This window comes from Ranitomeya variabilis, chromosome 5 (assembly GCF_051348905.1).
Source record: "Ranitomeya variabilis isolate aRanVar5 chromosome 5, aRanVar5.hap1, whole genome shotgun sequence".
NCBI classification, from domain to species: domain Eukaryota; kingdom Metazoa; phylum Chordata; class Amphibia; order Anura; family Dendrobatidae; genus Ranitomeya; species Ranitomeya variabilis.
This window is the reverse complement of record NC_135236.1, coordinates 48,619,889-48,640,815: the sequence shown is the minus strand read 5'-3', so window position 1 is coordinate 48,640,815 and position 20,927 is coordinate 48,619,889. Positions and strand designations below refer to the sequence as shown.

Below are 20,927 nucleotides of genomic sequence, written 5' to 3'. Positions count from 1 at the left end.
CCGGCGGTGGGGCAGCACTGAGCCCGCCCTCAGGTCAGCACTCGGCTCCAGTCTGCCTGTCTGTCCACGTTGACAGTAAGGGCACGTTGCCCTTACATAACATGGCCGCCGCCCCCCGATTTCCACTCATATTGCACAACACAGCGTAGCAGTGAGCTGGGGCGCTGCTATTGGTCGAAAAAGAAACGTGATTCCGTATGTCGCCAAATATGCACCAATAGCAGTGGCTTTAGAGAGGAGACGCGCTGCCACTGGACCACGCCCTCTACCACCAGTGCCCGCGCTGCCTGCTAGACGGACGGGCTCACTGACTGGCAGGAGGAGATGGCGCCCTCGGATGTGATGGGAGCAGCTGAGGAGCTGGCAGACCAGGTAACGACGCCCCGCAGTGATCCCCGCTCCGTCACCCCCGGGCCACTGCTGTGTTATTACCCTGCAGTCACAAGACCCTCCGTATAAGTGACATGGTACAGTCCATGCTTTCCTACCCTGCTGCATCTGTTGGTATGCTCCACTTGGAATATGGGATACTTGGAATAAACCATGTGATGGGGGGGGAGGGGAGTAATTAATTGGACAAGTCATTAACACTTAATCACCCTGCTGGTGAATGGCTCCTGTGAGGAAAAGCCCGGCAGTTACAAGCAGTGATAAGCAGCCTGTGGCTTCCTGAGGGAAAGGTACAGGGCACTATGGGACTTGTAGTCCTACATGGCCATACACAGACAGTAGCAATCTGACGCACATTCATCCAGTTGCTCTACAATTGTGATACATGGCACATCCATTCACCACACTGCGGGGGCCAAGTCTGCCATGCAGGAGCTGAATCGCCATCATCTGCCATTCTTAAAGGGGTCCTCTCAGCTAGGACACCCCTTTAATTGAAATTCTCACCTTCCAGTCAGTGGATCCGCTTGTGTCCACTATCAAGGTGTTCAGAGGGTTAAAGGGGTTTCCAGGTTTTGGATAAAACCTCTATCTGATAGAGTCCCCATCTGCAGCGCTGCAGCCAGTCAGTGAGCGCAGCAGCTCTGAATAATTTGTGCCGTCTACACAGGCAGAGCTGCTGTGCACAGTGATTGGCTGCAGCGCTGTCTGCATAATGTCAGCACTGCAGACAATGACAGACATCAGGGGCAGCGATGGAGACTCAGCGATGGACCCGGGGAGGGGAGTAAACTGCAGGACAAAAAAGAGGCACCCGGGGACAGGAGTTCCACATGTGAAAGCCATCACCGCTGCAGCCAATCACTGAGCTTAGAGGACAGTGCTGTTTACATTAGCTGAGTGGCTGCAGCGGTGATGTGTGCTGTCGTCATGATGTCACCGCTGCAGCCGGTCAGCAGAGACTGGAGGAGGGTGACTAACACCTGATTTATATTATTGGTAACAAGACTGCTGCGGCCAAAAACCGCCATAATTCCCCTCATATAAAGGCAGAGAATCCCCCTGGTGTAAACAGGTTTGTGTAGGACGTCTAGTGATCTACAAATGGCGACATCTTTATTACATCGCTCTCTATGGGTAAAGGAACGTGGCCTCTACCACACTGAGAAAAAGTATCCAGCTCACCACATGCATCCGAACCGCGAGGAGGCCACGATCACTGCGACACATCGTCCTCTACAGCTGTAATACTGGACACGGGGGACATTTATAGAAGAGTTTTCAGAAGTCTCATCATGAGAAGCAGGATTACAGTGACTGATAACTCCTCTACATACAGCTGATAACACAGGATCCACCATTCACAATAGATGATGTCACAGCTCACCCCCTCCTCCTGTACAATGACTGATAACACCTCTATATACAGCAGATAACACAGGATCCACCATTCACAGTAGATGATGTCACACCTCCTCCTCCTGTACAATGACTGATCACACCTCTATATACAGTAGGTAACACAGGATCCACCATTCACAATAGGTGATGTCACAGCTCACCTCCTCCTCCTGTACAATGACTGATCACACCTCTATATACAGTAGGTAACACAGGATCCACCATTCACAATAGGTGATATCACAGCTCATCTCCTCCTCCTGTACAATGACTGATAACACCTCTATATACAGCAGATAACACAGGATCCACCATTCACAATAGGTGATGTCACAGCTCACCTCCTCCTCCTGTATAATGACTGATAACACCTCTATATACAGTAGATAACACAGGATCCACCATGCACAATAGGTGGTGTCACAGCTCACCTCCTCCTCCTGTACAATGACTGATAACACCTCTATATACAGTAGATAACACAGGATCCACCATTCACAATAGGAGATGTCACAGCTCACCTCCTCCTGTACAATGACTGATAACACCTCTATATACAGTAGATAACACAGGATCCACCATTCACAATAGGTGATATCACAGCTCACCTCCTTCTCCTGTACAATGACTGATAACACCTCTATATACAGTAGATAACACAGGATCCACCATTCACAATAGGTGATGTCACAGCTCACCTCCTCCTCCTGTACAATGACTGATAACACCTCTATATACAGTAGATAACACAGGATCCACCATTCACAATAGGAGATGTCACAGCTCACCTCCTCCTGTACAATGACTGATAACACCTCTATATACAGTAGATAACACAGGATCCACCATTCACAATAGGTGATGTCACAGCTCACCTCCTCCTCCTCCTGTACAATGACTGATAACACCTCTATATACAGTAGATAACACAGGATCCACCATTCACAATAGGTGATGTCACAGCTCACCTCCTCCTCCTGTACAATGACTGATAACACCTCTATATACAGTAGATAACACAGGATCCACCATTCACAATAGGAGATGTCACAGCTCACCTCCTCCTGTACAATGACTGATAACACCTCTATATACAGTAGATAACACAGGATCCACCATTCACAATAGGTGATGTCACAGCTCACCTCCTCCTCCTCCTGTACAATGACTGATAACACCTCTATATACAGTAGATAACACAGGATCCACCATTCACAATAGGTGGTGTCACAGCTCACCTCCTCCTCCTGTACAATGACTGATAACACCTCTATATACAGTAGATAACACAGGATCCACCATTCACAATAGGTGATGTCACAGCTCACCTCCTCCTCCTGTACAATGACTGATAATACCTCTATATACAGCAGATAACAGGGGATCCACCATTCACAATGGGTGATGTCACAGCTCACCTTCTCCTGTACAATGACTGATAACACCTCTATATACAGTAGATAACACAGGATCCACCATTCACAATAGGTGATGTCACAGCTCACCTCCTCCTCCTGTACAATGACTGATAACACCTCTGTATACAGTAGATAACACAGGATCCACCATTCACAATAGGTGATGTCACAGCTCACCTCCTCCTCCTGTACAATGACTGATAACCCCTGTATATACAGTAAATAACACAGAATCCACCATTCACAATAGGTGATGTCACAGCTCACCTCCTCCTCCTCCTGTACAATGACTGATAACACCTCTATATACAGTAGATAACACAGGATCCACCATTCACAATAGGTGATGTCACAGCTCACCTCCTCCTCCTGTACAATGACTGATAACACCTCTATATACAGTAGATAACACAGGATCCACCATTCACAATAGGAGATGTCACAGCTCACCTCCTCCTGTACAATGACTGATAACACCTCTATATACAGTAGATAACACAGGATCCACCATTCACAATAGGTGATGTCACAGCTCACCTCCTCCTCCTCCTGTACAATGACTGATAACACCTCTATATACAGTAGATAACACAGGATCCACCATTCACAATAGGTGGTGTCACAGCTCACCTCCTCCTCCTGTACAATGACTGATAACACCTCTATATACAGTAGATAACACAGGATCCACCATTCACAATAGGTGATGTCACAGCTCACCTCCTCCTCCTGTACAATGACTGATAATACCTCTATATACAGCAGATAACAGGGGATCCACCATTCACAATGGGTGATGTCACAGCTCACCTTCTCCTGTACAATGACTGATAACACCTCTATATACAGTAGATAACACAGGATCCACCATTCACAATAGGTGATGTCACAGCTCACCTCCTCCTCCTGTACAATGACTGATAACACCTCTGTATACAGTAGATAACACAGGATCCACCATTCACAATAGATGATGTCACAGCTCGCCTCCTCCTCCTGTACAATGACCTTTGCTTCTGATCCGACTATTGCTGCTAATGTACATGTAGTATTTCCTTAAATATCAGGAAAAATATAAAAACCCTCAGTGACCTGAAAATTACAAGATTTCCGAGTTTGATTTTTAATAAAACTTGTGATAAGGAAAATACATTGACAAAAGCTTTTATATATAAGTTTAACACAAAAAAAATATGATTTCAGAGAACGGGTCATTCTCTGGTAACCCGATGCCTTTCAGGAGTTAAATATATATATAAAAAAAAAAAATCATGGGTGAGGTCAGTGATGACGGACGGGATTAGTCCCTCCTGATACACGGGTACATGTCGCTGCTGACTAGGGGTGGCGTGCGCCGTCCCTTCTGTCAGATCAGTCCCACTGTGTCCCCTCCTCTGGCATTTCTGTTGCCCCCTTGTCTGGTGCAGTGCCGGCCTTCTGTGGGGATGAAACGATCACATGGGACGAGACATAAGAGCCACACAAGCGTCAGGATATGAATATACTGATTTCTATGGATGTCCCTGCAGCAATTCCACTTGTGTGAGCAGTCCCGAAGGGTGAATGCACGCTACAGATTTCATGCAGGTTTTTCTTCCAGGAAATCTCATTTTTACATATGGATTTTGTCACAGGTCAATTAATATACAAATAATACTGATCCTATTATACCCCAGAGCTGCACTCACTATTCTGCTGGTGCAGTCACTGTCTACATACATTACATTACTGATCCTGAGTTACATCCTGTATTATACTCCGGAGCTGCACTCACTATTCTGCTGGTGCAGTCACTGTGTACATATATTACATTACTGATCCTGAGTTACATCCTGCATTATACCCCAGAGCTGCACTCACTATTCTGCTGGTGCAGTCACTGTGTACATACATTACATTACTGATCCTGAGCTACATCCTGTATTATACCCCAGAGCTGCACTCACTATTCTGCTGGTGCAGTCACTGTGTACATACATTACATTACTGATCCTGAGTTACATCCTGTATTATACTCCAGAGCTGCACTCACTATTCTGCTGGTGCAGTCACTGTGTACATACATTACATTACTGATCTTGAGTTACATCCTGTATTATACCCCAGAGCTGCACTCACTATTCTGCTGGTGCAGTCACTGTGTACATATATTACATTACTGATCCTGAGCTACATCCTGTATTATACCCCAGAGCTGCACTCACTATTCTGCTGGTGCAGTCACTGTGTACATACATTACATTACTGATCCTGAGTTACATCCTGTATTATACCCCAGAGCTGCACTCACTATTCTGCTGGTGCAGTCACTGTGTACATACATTACATTACTGATCTTGAGTTACATCCTGTATTATACGCCAGAGCTGCACTCACTATTCTGCTGGTGCAGTCACTGTGTACATACATTACATTACTGATCCTGAGCTACATCCTGTATTATACCCCAGAGCTGCACTCACTATTCTGCTGGTGCAGTCACTGTGTACATACATTACATTACTGATCCTGAGTTACATCCTGTATTATACCCCAGAGCTGCACTCACTATTCTGCTGGTGCAGTCACTGTGTACATACATTACATTACTGATCCTGAGTTACATCCTGTATTATACCCCAGAGCTGCACTCACTATTCTGCTGGTGCAGTCACTGTGTACATACATTACATTACTGATCCTGAGTTACATCCTGTATTATACCCCAGAGCTGCACTCACTATTCTGCTGGTGCAGTCACTGTGTACATACATTACAGGTCTTGGCTGAGATCTGCGGTTGGGTCAGTCCTGCCTGTCCTCTTCTATTTATTTGCCTGGTGCCGCCATGTTTCCTACAGATGAGGACGTGCCCAGGTATTTGGATATCCTGTAAATTCTGGTTACTCTTGATATTTGCTCATGGTGTCCACGCACCTGGGAGCGTCCTGTGTAATGTCAGTCTCTGGTGTAGAATGTAAATCTCCTCTCTGCCTGAATGACTGATAACAGGGATCAATAGACTGCATCATGTTCAGTGCTCATAGCTGGGGTCTCTCTGCTGCCCTCTTGAGTTCATACTGGGGAACTACAGGGTGATGTGGTCAGAACCCCCCCCCCCTCTCCCCGGGAATTAGCTGCTGTTCCTGTAGGTAATTTGTGCTGTGCTGTTGGGATTGCTGTGCTGTTGGGATTGCTGTGCGGTTGGGATTGCTGTGCGGTTGGGATTGCTGTGCGGTTGGGATTGCTGTGCGGTTGGGATTGCTGTGCGGTTGGGATTGCTGTGCGGTTGGGATTGCTGTGCGGTTGGGATTGCTGTGCGGTTGGGATTGCTGTGCGGTTGGGATTGCTGTGCGGTTGGGATTGCTGTGCGGTTGGGATTGCTGTGCGCTGCGCGTGGTTGGGATTGCTGTGCGCTGCGCGTGGTTGGGATTGCTGTGCGCTGCGCGCGGTTGGGATTGCTGCGCGCTGCGCGTGGTTGGGATTGCTGCGCGCTGCGCGTGGTTGGGATTGCTGCGCGCTGCGCGTGGTTGGGATTGCTGCGCGCTGCGCGTGGTTGGGATTGCTGCGCGCTGCGCGTGGTTGGGATTGCTGCGCGCTGCGCGTGGTTGGGATTGCTGCGCGCTGCGCGTGGTTGGGATTGCTGCGCGCTGCGCGTGGTTGGGATTGCTGCGCGCTGCGCGTGGTTGGGATTGCTGCGCGCTGCGCGTGGTTGGGATTGCTGCGCGCTGCGCGTGGTTGGGATTGCTGCGCGCTGCGCGTGGTTGGGATTGCTGCGCGCTGCGCGTGGTTGGGATTGCTGCGCGCTGCGCGTGGTTGGGATTGCTGCGCGCTGCGCGTGGTTGGGATTGCTGCGCGCTGCGCGTGGTTGGGATTGCTGCGCGCTGCGCGTGGTTGGGATTGCTGCGCGCTGCGCGTGGTTGGGATTGCTGCGCGCTGCGCGTGGTTGGGATTGCTGCGCGCTGCGCGTGGTTGGGATTGCTGCGCGCTGCGCGTGGTTGGGATTGCTGCGCGCTGCGCGTGGTTGGGATTGCTGCGCGCTGCGCGTGGTTGGGATTGCTGCGCGTGGTTGGGATTGCTGCGCGCTGCGCGTGGTTGGGATTGCTGCGCGCTGCGCGTGGTTGGGATTGCTGCGCGCTGCGCGTGGTTGGGATTGCTGCGCGCTGCGCGTGGTTGGGATTGCTGCGCGCTGCGCGTGGTTGGGATTGCTGCGCGCTGCGCGTGGTTGGGATTGCTGCGCGCTGCGCGTGGTTGGGATTGCTGCGCGCTGCGCGTGGTTGGGATTGCTGCGCGCTGCGCGTGGTTGGGATTGCTGCGCGCTGCGCGTGGTTGGGATTGCTGCGCGTGGTTGGGATTGCTGCGCGTGGTTGGGATTGCTGCGCGTGGTTGGGATTGCTGCGCGTGGTTGGGATTGCTGCGCGTGGTTGGGATTGCTGTGCACTGCTCGGTTGGGATTGCTGTGCGTGGTTGGGATAGCTGCGCGGTTGGGATCGCTGTGCGATGCGCGGTTGGGATTGCTGCGCGTGGTTGGGATTGCTGTGCACTGCTCGGTTGGGATTGCTGTGCGTGGTTGGGATAGCTGCGCGGTTGGGATCGCTGTGCGATGCGCGGTTGGGATCGCTGTGCGGTTGGGATTGCTGTGCGCTGCGCGGTTGGGATTGCTGTGCGCTGCGCGGCTGGGATTGCTGTGCGGTTGGGATTGCTGTGCGCTGCACGGTTGGGATTGCTGCGCGTGGTTGGGATTACTGCGCGGTTGCGATCGCTGTGCGCTGCTCGGTTGGGATTGCTGCGCGTGGTTGGGATAGCTGCGCGGTTGGGATTGCTGTGTGATGCTCGGTTGGGATTGCTGGGCGTGGTTGGGATTGCTGCGCGGTTGGGATCGCTGTGTGATGCTCGGTTGGGATTGCTGGGCGTGGTTGGGATTGCTGCGCGGTTGGGATTGCTGTGCGCTGCACGGTTGGGATTGCTGCCCGGTTGGGATCGCTGTGCGTGGTTGGGATTGCTGCGAGGTTGGGATTGCTGCGCGCTGCGCGGTTGGGATTGCTGTGCGCTGCGCGGTTGGGATTGCTGCGCGCTGCACGGTTGGGATTGCTGCGCGCTGCGTGGTTGGGATTGCAGCGTGCGGTTGGGATTGCTGCACGCGGTTGGGAGCGCTGCGCGTGGTTGGGATTGCTGCGCGGTTGGGATCGCTGTGTGCTGCGCGGTTGCGATCGCTGTGCGCTGCTTGGTTGGGATTGCTGTGCGTGGTTGGGATCGCTGCGTGGTTGGGATCGCTGCGCGGTTGGGATCGCTGTGCGCTGCGCGGTTGGGATTGCTGTGCGTGGTTGGGATTGCTGCGCGGTTGGGATTGCTGTGCGCTGCACGGTTGGGATTGCTGCGCGGTTGGGATCGCTGTGCCGCTGAGCTGACACTCCACTTGTCTTCCTGCAGTTCCTGCGGCTCACGAAGCGCTATTTGCCACACGTGGCTCATCTGTGTCTGATCAGCACCTTCATGGAGGACAGCCTGCGCATGTGGCTGCAGTGGGACGAGCAGCGCGACTACATCAGCATGTCCTGGGGCTGCGGGATGTTCCTGGCTACTGTGTTTGTTCTCATTAACATGCTGGGACAACTGGGTGAGACCCCGAGCCGGCTCGCTGTGCCCCCCGCACCCCCTCCTCTGGGGTGATAACGCTGTGTGTCTGTGTTTAGCTGGCTGTGTCCTGGTGCTGATGAGGAAGCTGGTCCCGTACGCCTGCCTCGGCCTCTTCGTGATCATTGTCCTGCAGGTGAGCGGGCATTGGTGCCCATGTTATAGCAGCACGGACTGCACTGTGTGTGATGCATCCATACGAGGGTGGACCCCCATTCTGTGGCATATCACGCTCCTGTTACCCTATGGTAACGTGGCACGATTGCCGCTGGGCATGTTGCGGGTCAGCGTGCCAGTGACTGCTCACGACCATGCGATGGCTCAGTCCCTCCCACTGCAGTAGAAGAACTGTGCTAAGACATAAATAGTCTGTGACCGCGACCACAGTGACACCTAGTGGTGAAGAGGAGGGACTGCAGTCCGACGCACCTGACTGCCATGGAGACCCCTGAGATATGTGTCTGAGAGACGAGTTACGGTATATCCTGTGGGTGGCGGAGTGCGGGTGCGTCACTTACCTGGGGCAGAGATGGCAGCAGGACGCACTATGGGAATAAGATGAGCCGGCGAGGGCAGAGCGATGGGGCAATGTCCACTGGGAAACTTCATGTCCTGGCATCACATGGACATAACATATTTGCTCCTGACCTCACATTATTCTGACTGTGCCCCCTTCACGGCAGGCGTATTCCCTGGTGGCAGCGCCCTCTTCCAGCAGGATCATGCCCCCTCCGCACTGTGGACATTGTGAGGACTGGTGGGGGGAACATGATGAAGAGATCGAGGTGTCTACTTGTCTCCTAATCTCTAGATCTTAATCTGATCGATCATCTGTAGGATGTGCTGGAGCTTCGAGTCCTGCTCATGGAGACTTTAAGGCGGACTTGTCACTTGCTCTAAATATGTGATTTCCCCCTTGGTATGAATGTCGCCGTTTTCCTGAATCTGCCGCTGTTTTTCTTGTCTTCTTGCGCCTCTCCGTTCCTGAGATATGGCCGTCTCTTTCTTGTATGTAAATCTAGTCTTGTGTGCTAAGTGGGCGTGGTGTGACTGGAGAACGCCTACTTGGTAACAAGACTAGATTTACATACAAGAAAAAGACGGCCATATCTCAGGAACGGAGAGGTGCAAGAAGACAAGAAAAACGGTGCTGGATTCAGGAGAACAGCGGCATTCACACCAAGGGGGAAAACATTTATAGCAAGTGACGGGTCATCTCTAGAGCATCTGCTACTACTAATGCCTTGGCCACAGGACACTAGCCATTCGGTGTCATCCATGTCTTGAGGGGTCAGAGAAGGGGACTCTCGCTGTATTAGGGGTGGTCTCCGTGTTCTGGCTGATCAGTGTGTGCACCCCCCAGTCCACGGCTTGTTACCGCTCAGTACGTCGGTGGATGTAAAGACCCGGCAGCAGCTAGGACATGGCTGTAAGGAGGAAGCGTAGTAAGGAGAAGTCTAAGCAGGTGGAATATTAGAAAGCTGCCGACTTATAGGGTGAATATTGGTCGGGGCCTTCTGAATGCCGTTTTCTTCTCTTTCAGACCGTTGTGTATAACATCCTGTGGGACGTGAAGTTCCTGATGAGGTCAGTACTCGGCTCCCGTCTGCAGCGCCTACATGTTGTATATAGATGTGGCTTTATGACATTTAAAGGGGATGTTCACTTGCATCCACCTACACTTCTACTACTGATGTATACTGCAAGCAGGATCGCCATCTAGTGCTGGAGCGTAGTTACTGCAGTGACCCAAAGTGAACAAACCCTTTAAGTTCCCCTGTGTCCTTTCCACATAAGTTATGTCAGTGGTCACCGGTCCGAGAGAAGCTTCATCGTGTCTCTTCTCACCCCCTTACTTTCCCACCAGGAACATGGCTCTGGGTGGAGGTCTCCTGCTGCTCCTGGCCGAGTCCCGTTCGGAAGGCAAGACGATGTTTGCCGGGGTGCCCAGCGTGGGGGACACGTCACCCCGTCAGTACATGCAGCTGGGAGGCCGCGTGCTGCTCATCCTCATGTTCATGACGCTGCTTCGCTTCAATGCCAGCGCCTTTACTGTGAGTAATGGGGAGTGTGGGCAGAAGGGGCGCCCGATGTGGGGGGCGCAGATACCTCACCTGTGGGTGGAGAACGGCGGTGTCTGGGCATCTGCTGGAGCAGTAGGTGCAGCTTATATGGTGGAGGTGGCCATTACTGTGTGACCTAACCACTAGTGGCTGCATATAAGGCTGGAGGTGGAGAGGTGGGTGCTGCGTGTGCAATGTTGTGTATACTGGTGGCGGGTGCTGTATATTGGTGATGGGCAGTGGTGGTGGAGGGACACTGATTACTTTATATACAGTGGGGGAAAAAGTATTTAGTCAGCCACCAATTGTGCTAGTTCTCCCACTTAGAAAGATGAGAGAGGCCTGTAATTGACATCTTAGGCTACTTTCACACTAGCGTTAACTGCAATACGTCGCAAATGCATCGTTTTGCCGAAAATACGCATCCAGCAAAAGTTCTTGCTGGATACGTTTTTTCGTCATAGACTAACATTAGCGACGCATTTGCGACGCATTGCCAAACGTCGCGTCCGTTTTGCGACGCTTGGGCGTGTGGTAGCGGACCGTCGGGAGAAAAAAACGTTACATGTAACGTTTTTTGCTCACGACGGTCCGCTTTTTCCGACCGCGCATGCGCGGCCGGAACTCCGCCCCCACCTCCCCGCACTTCCCCGCACCTCACAATGGGGCAGCGGATGCGTTGGAAAAATACATCCGCTGCCCCCGTTGTGCGGCGGAGACCACGCTAGCGTCGGGAACGTCGGCCCGACGCACAGCGACGGGTCTTTCCCGACGCTAGTGTGAAAGTAGCCTTAGATAGACCACAACTATGAGAGTCACAATGAGAAAACAAATCCAGAAAATCTCCTTGTCTGATTTATTTCACAAATTATGGTGGAAAATAAGTATTTGGTCATAATCAAAAGATCATCTCAATATTTTGTTATGTTTCCTTTGTTGGGAATGACAGAGGTCAAACGTTTTCTGTAAGTTTTCACAAGGTTGGCGCACACTGTTGGGGGTATGTTGGCCCATTTCTCCGTACAGATCTCCTCTAGAGCAGTGATGTTTTGGGCCTGAGAAACACGGACTTTCAACTCCCTCCAAAGGTTTTCCATGGGGTTGAGATCTGGAGACTGGCTAGGTCACACCAGGACCTTCATATGCTTCTTATGAAGCCACTCCTTTGTTGCCCTGGCAGTGTGCTTGAGATCATTATCATGCTGAAAGACCCATCCACGTTTCATCTTTAATGCCCTTGCTGATGGAAGGAGGTTTGCACTCAAAATCTCACTATACATGGCCCCATTCATTCTTTCATGTACACGGATCAGTCGTCCTGGTACCTTTGCAGAGAAACAGCCCCAAAGCATGATGTTGCCTCCCCCATGCTTCACAGTAGGTATGGTGTTTCTTTGGATGCAACTCAACATTCTGTCTCATCCAAACATGACAAGTTTTGTTTCTACCAAACAGTTCTACTTTGGTTTCATCAGAGCATATGACATTCTCCCAATAACCTTCTGGATAATCCAAATGCTCTCTAGCAAACTTCAGATGGGCCTGGACATGTACTGGCTTAAGCAGGGGGACACGTCTGGCACTGCAGGATCTGAGTCCCTGGCGGCGTAGTGTGTTACTGATGGTAGCCTTTGTTACGGTGGTCCCAGCTCTATGCAGGTCATTCACTAGATCCCCCCGTGTGGTTCAGGGATTTTTGCTCACCGTTCCTGTGATCATTTTGACCCCACGGGGTGAGATCTTGCGTGGAGCCCCAGATTGAGGAAGATTATCAGTGGTCTTGTATGTCTTCCATTTTCTAATTATTGCTCCCACTGTTGATTTCATCACACCAAGCTGGTTGGCTATTGTAGATTCAGTCTTCCCAGTCTGGTGCAGGGCTACAATTTTGGTTCTGGTGTCCTTTGACAGCTCTTTGGTCTTCACCATAGTGGAGTTTGGAGTGTGACTGCTGGAGGTTGTGGACAGGTGTCTTTTATACTGATAACAAGTTCAAGCAGGAGCCATTACTACAGGTAAAGAGTGGAGGGCAGAGGAGCCTCTTAAAGAAGAAGTTACAGGTCTGTGAGAGCCAGAAATCTTGCATGTTTTTAGGTGACCAAATACTTTTTTTCCACCATAATTTGCTAAATAAATCTTGCCAAATCAGACAAGGTGATTTTCTGGATTTGTTTTCTCATTGTGACTCTCATAGTTGTGGTCTATCTATGATGTCAATTACAGGCCTCTCTCATCTTTTTAAGTGGGAGAACTTGCACAATTGGTGGCTGACTAAATACTTTTCCCCCCACTGTATTGGTGGTACGTGACGGGCACTGGTGGTGGAGGGGCACTCATTACGGTATATATTGGTGGTAGGTGATGGCCACTGATTTCACTATATATGTGGTTAGTGCTGTATCACGATGGTAGGTGATGGACACTGATTACAGTATATATTGGTGTCGGGTACTGTATTGGTAGGTGACAGGCACTGGTGGTGGAGGCGCACTCCTTACAGTATATATTGGTGGTAGGTGACAGGCACTGATTTCACTATATGTGGTGTGTGGTGTGTACTGTATAGCGGTGGTAGGTGATGGGCACTGGTGGAGGGGCACTGATTTCACTATATGTGGTGGGTACTGTATAGCAGTGGTAGGTGATGGGCACTGGTGGTGGAGGGGCACTGATTTCACTATATGTGGTGGGTACTGTATAGCGGTGGTAGGTGATGGGCACTGGTGGTGGAGGGGCACTGATTTCACTATATGTGGTGGGTACTGTATAGCGGTGGTAGGTGACGGGCACTGGTGGTGGAGGGGCACTCATTACAGTATATATTGGTGGTAGGAGACGGGCACTGATTTCACTATATGTGGTGGGTACTGTATAGCGGTGGTAGGTGATGGGCACTGGTGGTGGAGGGGCACTGATTTCACTATTTGTGGTGGGTACTGTATAGCGGTGGTAGGTGATGGGCACTGGTGGTGGAGGGGCAATGATTTCACTATATGTGGTGGGTACTGTATAGCGGTGGTAGGTGATGGGCACTGGTGGTGGAGGGGCACTGATTTCACTATATGTGGTGGGTACTGTATAGCGGTGGTAGGTGACGGGCACTGGTGGTGGAGGGGCACTCATTACAGTATATATTGGTGGTAGGAGACGGGCACTGATTTCACTATATGTGGTGGGTACTGTATAGCGGTGGTAGGTGATGGGCACTGGTGGTGGAGGGGCACTGATTTCACTATTTGTGGTGGGTACTGTATAGCGGTGGTAGGTGATGGGCACTGGTGGTGGAGGGGCAATGATTTCACTATATGTGGTGGGTACTGTATAGCGGTGGTAGGTGATGGGCACTGATGGTGGAGGGGCAATGATTTCACTATATGTGGTGGGTACTGTATAGCGGTGGTAGGTGACGGGCACTGGTGGTGGAGGGGCACTGATTTCACTATATGTGGTGGGTACTGTATAGCGGTGGTAGGTGACGGGCACTGGTGGTGGAGGGGCAATGATTTCACTATATGTGGTGGGTACTGTATAGCGGTGGTAGGTGACGGGCACTGGTGGTGGAGGGGCACTCATTACAGTGTATATTGGTGGTAGGGGACGGGCACTGATTTCACTATATGTGGTGGGTACTGTATAGCGGTGGTAGGTGATGGGCACTGGTGGTGGAGGGGCAATGATTTCACTATATGTGGTGGGTACTGTATAGCGGTGGTAGGTGACGGGCACTGGTGGTGGAGGGGCACTCATTACGGTATATATTGGTGGTAGGTGATGGCCACTGATTTCACTATATGTGGCGGGTACTGTATAGCGGTGGTAGGTGACGGGCACTGGTGGTGGAGGTGCACTCCTTACAGTATATATTGGTGGTAGGGGACGGGCACTGATTTCACTATATGTGGCGGGTACTGTATAGCGGTGGTAGGTGACAGGCACTGGTGGTGGAGGGGCACTGATTTCACTATATGTGGTGGGTACTGTATAGCGGTGGTAGGTGACGGGCACTGGTGGTGGAGGTGCACTCCTTACAGTATATATTGGTGGTAGGGGACGGGCACTGATTTCACTATATGTGGCGGGTACTGTATAGCGGTGGTAGGTGACGGGCACTGGTGGTGGAGGGGCAATGATTTCACTATATGTGGTGGGTACTGTATAGCGGTGGTAGGTGATGGGCACTGGTGGTGGAGGGGCAATGATTTCACTATATGTGGTGGGTACTGTATAGCGGTGGTAGGTGATGGGCACTGGTGGTGGAGGGGCAATGATTTCACTATATTTGGTGGGTACTGTATAGCGGTGGTAGGTGACGGGCACTGGTGGTGGAGGGGCACTCATTACAGTATATATTGGTGGTAGGTGACGGGCACTGATTTCACTATATGTGGTGGGTACTGTATAGCAGTGGTAGGTGATGGGCACTGGTGGTGGAGGGGCAATGATTTCACTATATGTGGTGGGTACTGTATAGCGGTGGTAGGTGATGGGCACTGGTGGTGGAGGGGCAATGATTTCACTATATTTGGTGGGTACTGTATAGCGGTGGTAGGTGACGGGCACTGGTGGTGGAGGGGCACTCATTACAGTATATATTGGTGGTAGGTGACAGGCACTGATTTCACTATATGTGGTGGGTACTGCATAGCAGTGGTAGGTGACGGGCACTGATTTCACTATATGTGGTGGGTACTGTATAGCGGTGGTAGGTGACGGGCACTGGTGGTGGAGGGGCACTGATTTCACTATATGTGGCGGGTACTGTATAGCGGTGGTAGGTGACGGGCACTGGTGGTGGAGGGGCACTGATTTCACTATATGTGGTGGGTACTGTATTGGTGGTAGGTGACAGGCACTGGTGGTGGAGGCGCACTCCTTACAGTATATATTGGTGGTAGGTGACAGGCACTGATTTCACTATATATGTGACGGGTACTGTATAGCGGTGGTAGGTGATGGGCACTGGTGGTGGAGGGGCACTCATTACAGTATATATTGGTGGTAGGTGACGGGCAATGATTTCACTATATGTGGTGGGTACTGTATAGCGGTGGTAGGTGATGGGCACTGGTGGTGGAGGGGCAATGATTTCACTATATGTGGTGGGTACTGTATAGCGTTGGTAGGTGACGGGCACTGGTGGTGGAGGGGCACTCATTACGGTATATATTGGTGGTAGGTGATGGCCACTGATTTCACTATATGTGGCAGGTACTGTATAGCGGTGGTAGGTGATGGGCACTGGTGGTGGAGGGGCACTGATTTCACTATATGTGGTTGGTACTGTATAGCGGTGGTAGGTGATGGGCACTGGTGGTGGAGGGGCACTCATTACAGTATATATTGGTGGTAGGTGACGGGCAATGATTTCACTATATGTGGTGGGTACTGTATAGCGGTGGTAGGTGATGGGCACTGGTGGTGGAGGGGCAATGATTTCACTATATGTGGTGGGTACTGTATAGCGTTGGTAGGTGACGGGCACTGGTGGTGGAGGGGCACTCATTACGGTATATATTGGTGGTAGGTGATGGCCACTGATTTCACTATATGTGGCAGGTACTGTATAGCGGTGGTAGGTGATGGGCACTGGTGGTGGAGGGGCACTGATTTCACTATATGTGGTTGGTACTGTATAGCGGTGGTAGGTGATGGGCACTGGTGGTGGAGGGGCACTCATTACAGTATATATTGGTGGTAGGGGACGGGCACTGATTTCACTATATGTGGTGGGTACTGTATAGCGTGCTGCTCTATCTAATCCCCGTCTTCCGCTCTTCCTCAGATTTTTCAGGATATCTTCGGCCTGTCCCTCATCATCTTGGTCACGATCGGCTATAAGACTAAGCTGGCAGCCCTGACCCTGGTCCTGTGGCTGCTGATCATCAATGTGCTGCAGAACGCCTTCTGGACCGTCCCCTCCTATCGGCCCATGCACGACTTCCTCAAGTACGACTTCTTCCAGACCCTGTCTGTCATGGGTGGGCTGCTGCTGGTGGTGGCGCTGGGCCCTGGTGGAGTCTCGATGGATGAACACAAAAAGAACTGGTGACTGGCCCTCACATGGACGCCATTATACGATGCCCCATTATATGATGTAGCTTTCTGCCATCTGATTGCCAAGGATTGTTCCCTTCAGCCGGGGAGTTTGGTGAATGGAGGAAGCTTAGGATATGGAAGGGGTGATGCCAGGGATGGGCACCGGGCTTTTCCTGTCCTGTCGTATCTTACACCTGTACCATGATCCTTTGCTGGAGCTACAGTGCCCCCCACAGGCCCGGCCCCCCATTATGCCTCCAGTAAACACCACCTGCAGGTGTCGCTGTCTACAGTCGGGCATCTCATGCCCCTCGCGCCATCACTGGAAAATGTATCCGAACGCGGCTCCTATAATAACGAGTCCAAACGACGGAAACGACAAACATTTTATTGTAGAACCGATAAACAAAGAGGAAGCCGTTGTGCCGAGTACATAAAAAATACACAAATCTCTTATTAAGACAGATATATACAGTACATACATTAAAAAAATAATTTAGGGGGTAAATACAGAAATCCTGCATTCAGGGAGCGTATAACTCTGTATAATCAGTGTAAGTATAGTAATGAGACAATAGGCCACTGCGTAGCCACTAAAAAGGCTGAAACTATAAAGGATCAGTATCATTACTAAGTATAGGTCACAGATGGATTCTAGTAAAGTCAGCAGCACTATAATCCTGAAAGTACACACATGTTGGAGGCAAAATGCACAGTCTACATGGAGCACCATTTACAGAGCGAAGATATATAGAGAATTTATATTCAATGAACAATTGTACAAAAAGTTATCACGAAGTGCGTAAGGTGCAGACAAATTATGGTTATTGCAAACTAAGCTGGGTGTAGGTAAAGTACCTTATGGTCAAGTATTTTAATATTTAAGCAGCATATCATAAATTGGGAGCACAACAGCACTGAATATACACACATTATGGAAGCAAAGCATGATTGTAAGTTTAGATAAATAAATAAAGCGAGAGTATACAACCTGACGGTGCAGCAATGGTCCCCGACGCGCGTTTGCTTCTTCCTGGAAGAACAGAGTTAACTTTGATGAATGCAGTATTTCTGTATTTGTATTTACCCCCCCCCCCCCAAATTATTTTTTTTTAAATGAATGTATGTATATAAATATACAGTACAGACCAAAAGTTTGGACACATCTTCTCATTTAAAGATTTTTCTGTATTTTCATGACTATGAAAATTGTACATTCACACTGAAGGCATCAAAACTATGAATTAACACATGTGGAATTATATACTTAACAAAAAAGTGTGAAACAACTGAAAATATGTCTTATATTCTAGGTTCTTCAAAGTAGCCACCTTTTGCTTTGATGACTACTTTGCACACTCTTGACATTCTCTTGATGAGCTTCAAGAGGCAGTCACCGGGAATGGTCTTCCAGCAATCTTGAAGGAGTTCCCAGAGATGCTTAGCACTTGTTGGCCCTTTTACCTTCACTCTGCGGTCCAGCTCACCCCAAACCATCTCGATTGGGTTCACGTCTGGTGACTGTGGAGGCCAGGTCATCTGGCGTAGCACCCCATCACTCTCCTTCTTGGTCAAATAGCCCTTACACAGCCTGGAGGTGTGTTTGGGGTCATTGTCCTTTTGAAAAATAAATGATGGTCCAGCTAAACGCAAACTGGATGGAATAGCAAGCCGCTGCAAGATGCTGTGGTAGCCATGCTGGTTCAGTATGCCTTCAATTTTGAATAAATCCCTAACAGTGTCACCAGCAAAGCACCATCACACCTCCTCCTCCTCCATGCTTCACAGTGGGAACCAGGCATGTAGTGTCCATCCATTCACCTTTTCTGCGTCGCACATAGACACGGTGGTTGGAACCAAAGATCTCAAATTTGGACTCATCAGAACAAAGCACAGATTTCCACTGGTCTAATGTCCATTCCTTGTGTTCTTTAGCCCAAACAAGTCTCTTCTGCTTGTTGCCTGTCCTTAGCAGTGGTTTCCTAGCAGCTATTTTACCATGAAGGCCTGCTGCACAAAGTCTCCTCTTAACAGTTGTTGTAGAGATGTGTCTGCTGCTAGAACTCTGTGTGGCATTGACCTGGTCTCTAATCTGAGCTGCTGTTAACCTGCGATTTCTGAGGCTGGTGACTCGGATAAACTTATCCTCAGAAGCAGAGGTGACTCTTGGTCTTCCTTTCCTGGGGCGGTCCTCATGTGAGCCAGTTTCTTTTAGCGCTTGATAGTTTTTGCCACTGCACTTGGGGACACGTTCAAAGTTTTCCCAATTTTTCGGACTGACTGACCTTCATTTCTTAAAGTAATGATGGCCACTCGTTTTTCTTTACTTAGAATTTGTTTTATGGCAAGAAAAAAGCAGCTAACAGTCTATTCAGTAGGACTATCAGCTGTGTATTCACCAGACTTCTGCACAACACAACTGATGGTCCCAACCCCATTTATAAGACCTCTCACACGTCCGGATAATTCCGGTACCAGAGAAATCGGTACCGGAGTTATCCGTGTCTGTGTGCTCAAGTGGCACATCAGTGTGGCACACGTGCGGCATCCGTGTGCCGCCTGAGGACCACACGGACCGTGCAGGAGAGACAGCGCTACACTAAGCGCTGTCCCCCCCGCATGTGGTGCTGAAGGCAGAATTCATCTCTTCTCCCCCAGCGTTCGTTGGAAAGAAAAGATGAAAGATCATTTTTTATTTTTTTTTTGGGGTGAAAAATAAAGTTTGCATGTGCCCCCCGCCTCCCCTCCCCCAGTGCGCCGCCTGGCCCCTTGCCGAAGAAATACTCACCCGGCTCCCACGATGTCTCCTGTCTCCTCTCAGCGCTGGCAGCCCCTACTGTGTGAGCGGTCACGTGGTACCGCTTATTACAGTCAGTGAATATTCCCTGACTGTAATGAGCGGTACCACGTGACCGCTCACACAGGAGAAGCTGCCAGCGCGGAGAGGACAGAGGAGACATCGCGGGAGCTAGGTGAGTATTTCTTCGGCAAGGGGCCAGGCGGCGCACTGGGGGGGGGGGAGGCGGGGGGCACATGCAAACTTTATTTTTCACCCCCCCCAAAAAAAAAAAAGAAGATCTTTCATCTCTTCTCTCCAACGAACGCTGGGGGAGAAGAGATGAATTCTGCCTTGAGCACCACATGCGGGGGGGACAGCGCTTACTGTAGCGATGTCTCTCCTGCGGGCGGTACGTGCACACGGAGGAGAGTGCACACTGTTCTCCGTGTGCACGTGTGCAGGACGTATTGCAGTACGTGTTGCGGGAGAAAAACGAGCATGTCTCCGTGTTTTGCACACGGACACACGGTCCGTGAAAACACGGAGACGTGCATAGACCCATTAATTTGAATGGGTCTACGGGTGTCAGTGTCTCCGGTACGTGAGAAAACTGTCACTACACGTACCGGAGACACTGACGTGTGAAAGAGGCCTAAGGCAAGAAATCCCACTTATTAAACCTGACAGGGCACACCTGTGAAGTGAAGACCATTCCCGGTGACTACCTCTTGAAGCTCATCAAGAGAATGCCAAGAGTGTGCAAAGCAGTCATCAAAGCAAAAGGTGGCTACTTTGAAGAACCTAGAATATAAGACATACTTTCAGTTGTTTCACACTTTTTTGTTAAGTATATAATTCCACATGTGTTAATTCATAGTTTTGATGCCTTCAGTGTGAATGTACAATTTTCATAGTCATGAAAATACAGAAAAATCTGTAAATGAGGTGTGTCCAAACTTTTGGTCTGTACTGTATATATATGTCTTAGTAAAGATTTGTGTATTTTTTATATACTTGGCACAAAAGCTTCGTCTTTGTTTATAGGTTGTACTCGATGGAAGTGCCATCAATCTAGGCCAATATATTGGTTTTAAACATTTTATTGTATCAGAAGATTTGTATCGACGTTTTATAATAAATGACTATTTTCAGAGCGATAAGAGGAGATTTCTCCATGGCCGACGTCCATAATCTGCACACAAAGTCCCGTAATTACTGATCCTCAATT

At 50.0% G+C, this 20,927-nt stretch overlaps 1 protein-coding gene across 1 annotated transcript; it reads left to right on the top strand.

The window, feature by feature from the left end:
- Positions 1-221: 221 nt before the first annotated feature.
- LOC143774351 (surfeit locus protein 4-like) lies at positions 222-18,212 on the top strand. Its single transcript, XM_077261844.1, has 6 exons — positions 222-372; positions 8,618-8,804; positions 8,881-8,957; positions 10,365-10,408; positions 10,689-10,875; positions 16,667-18,212. The coding sequence occupies exons 1-6, from the start codon at positions 325-327 to the stop codon at positions 16,931-16,933; spliced, it is 810 nt and encodes a 269-aa protein (XP_077117959.1). The 5' UTR covers positions 222-324; the 3' UTR covers positions 16,934-18,212.
- Positions 18,213-20,927: the final 2,715 nt, after the last annotated feature.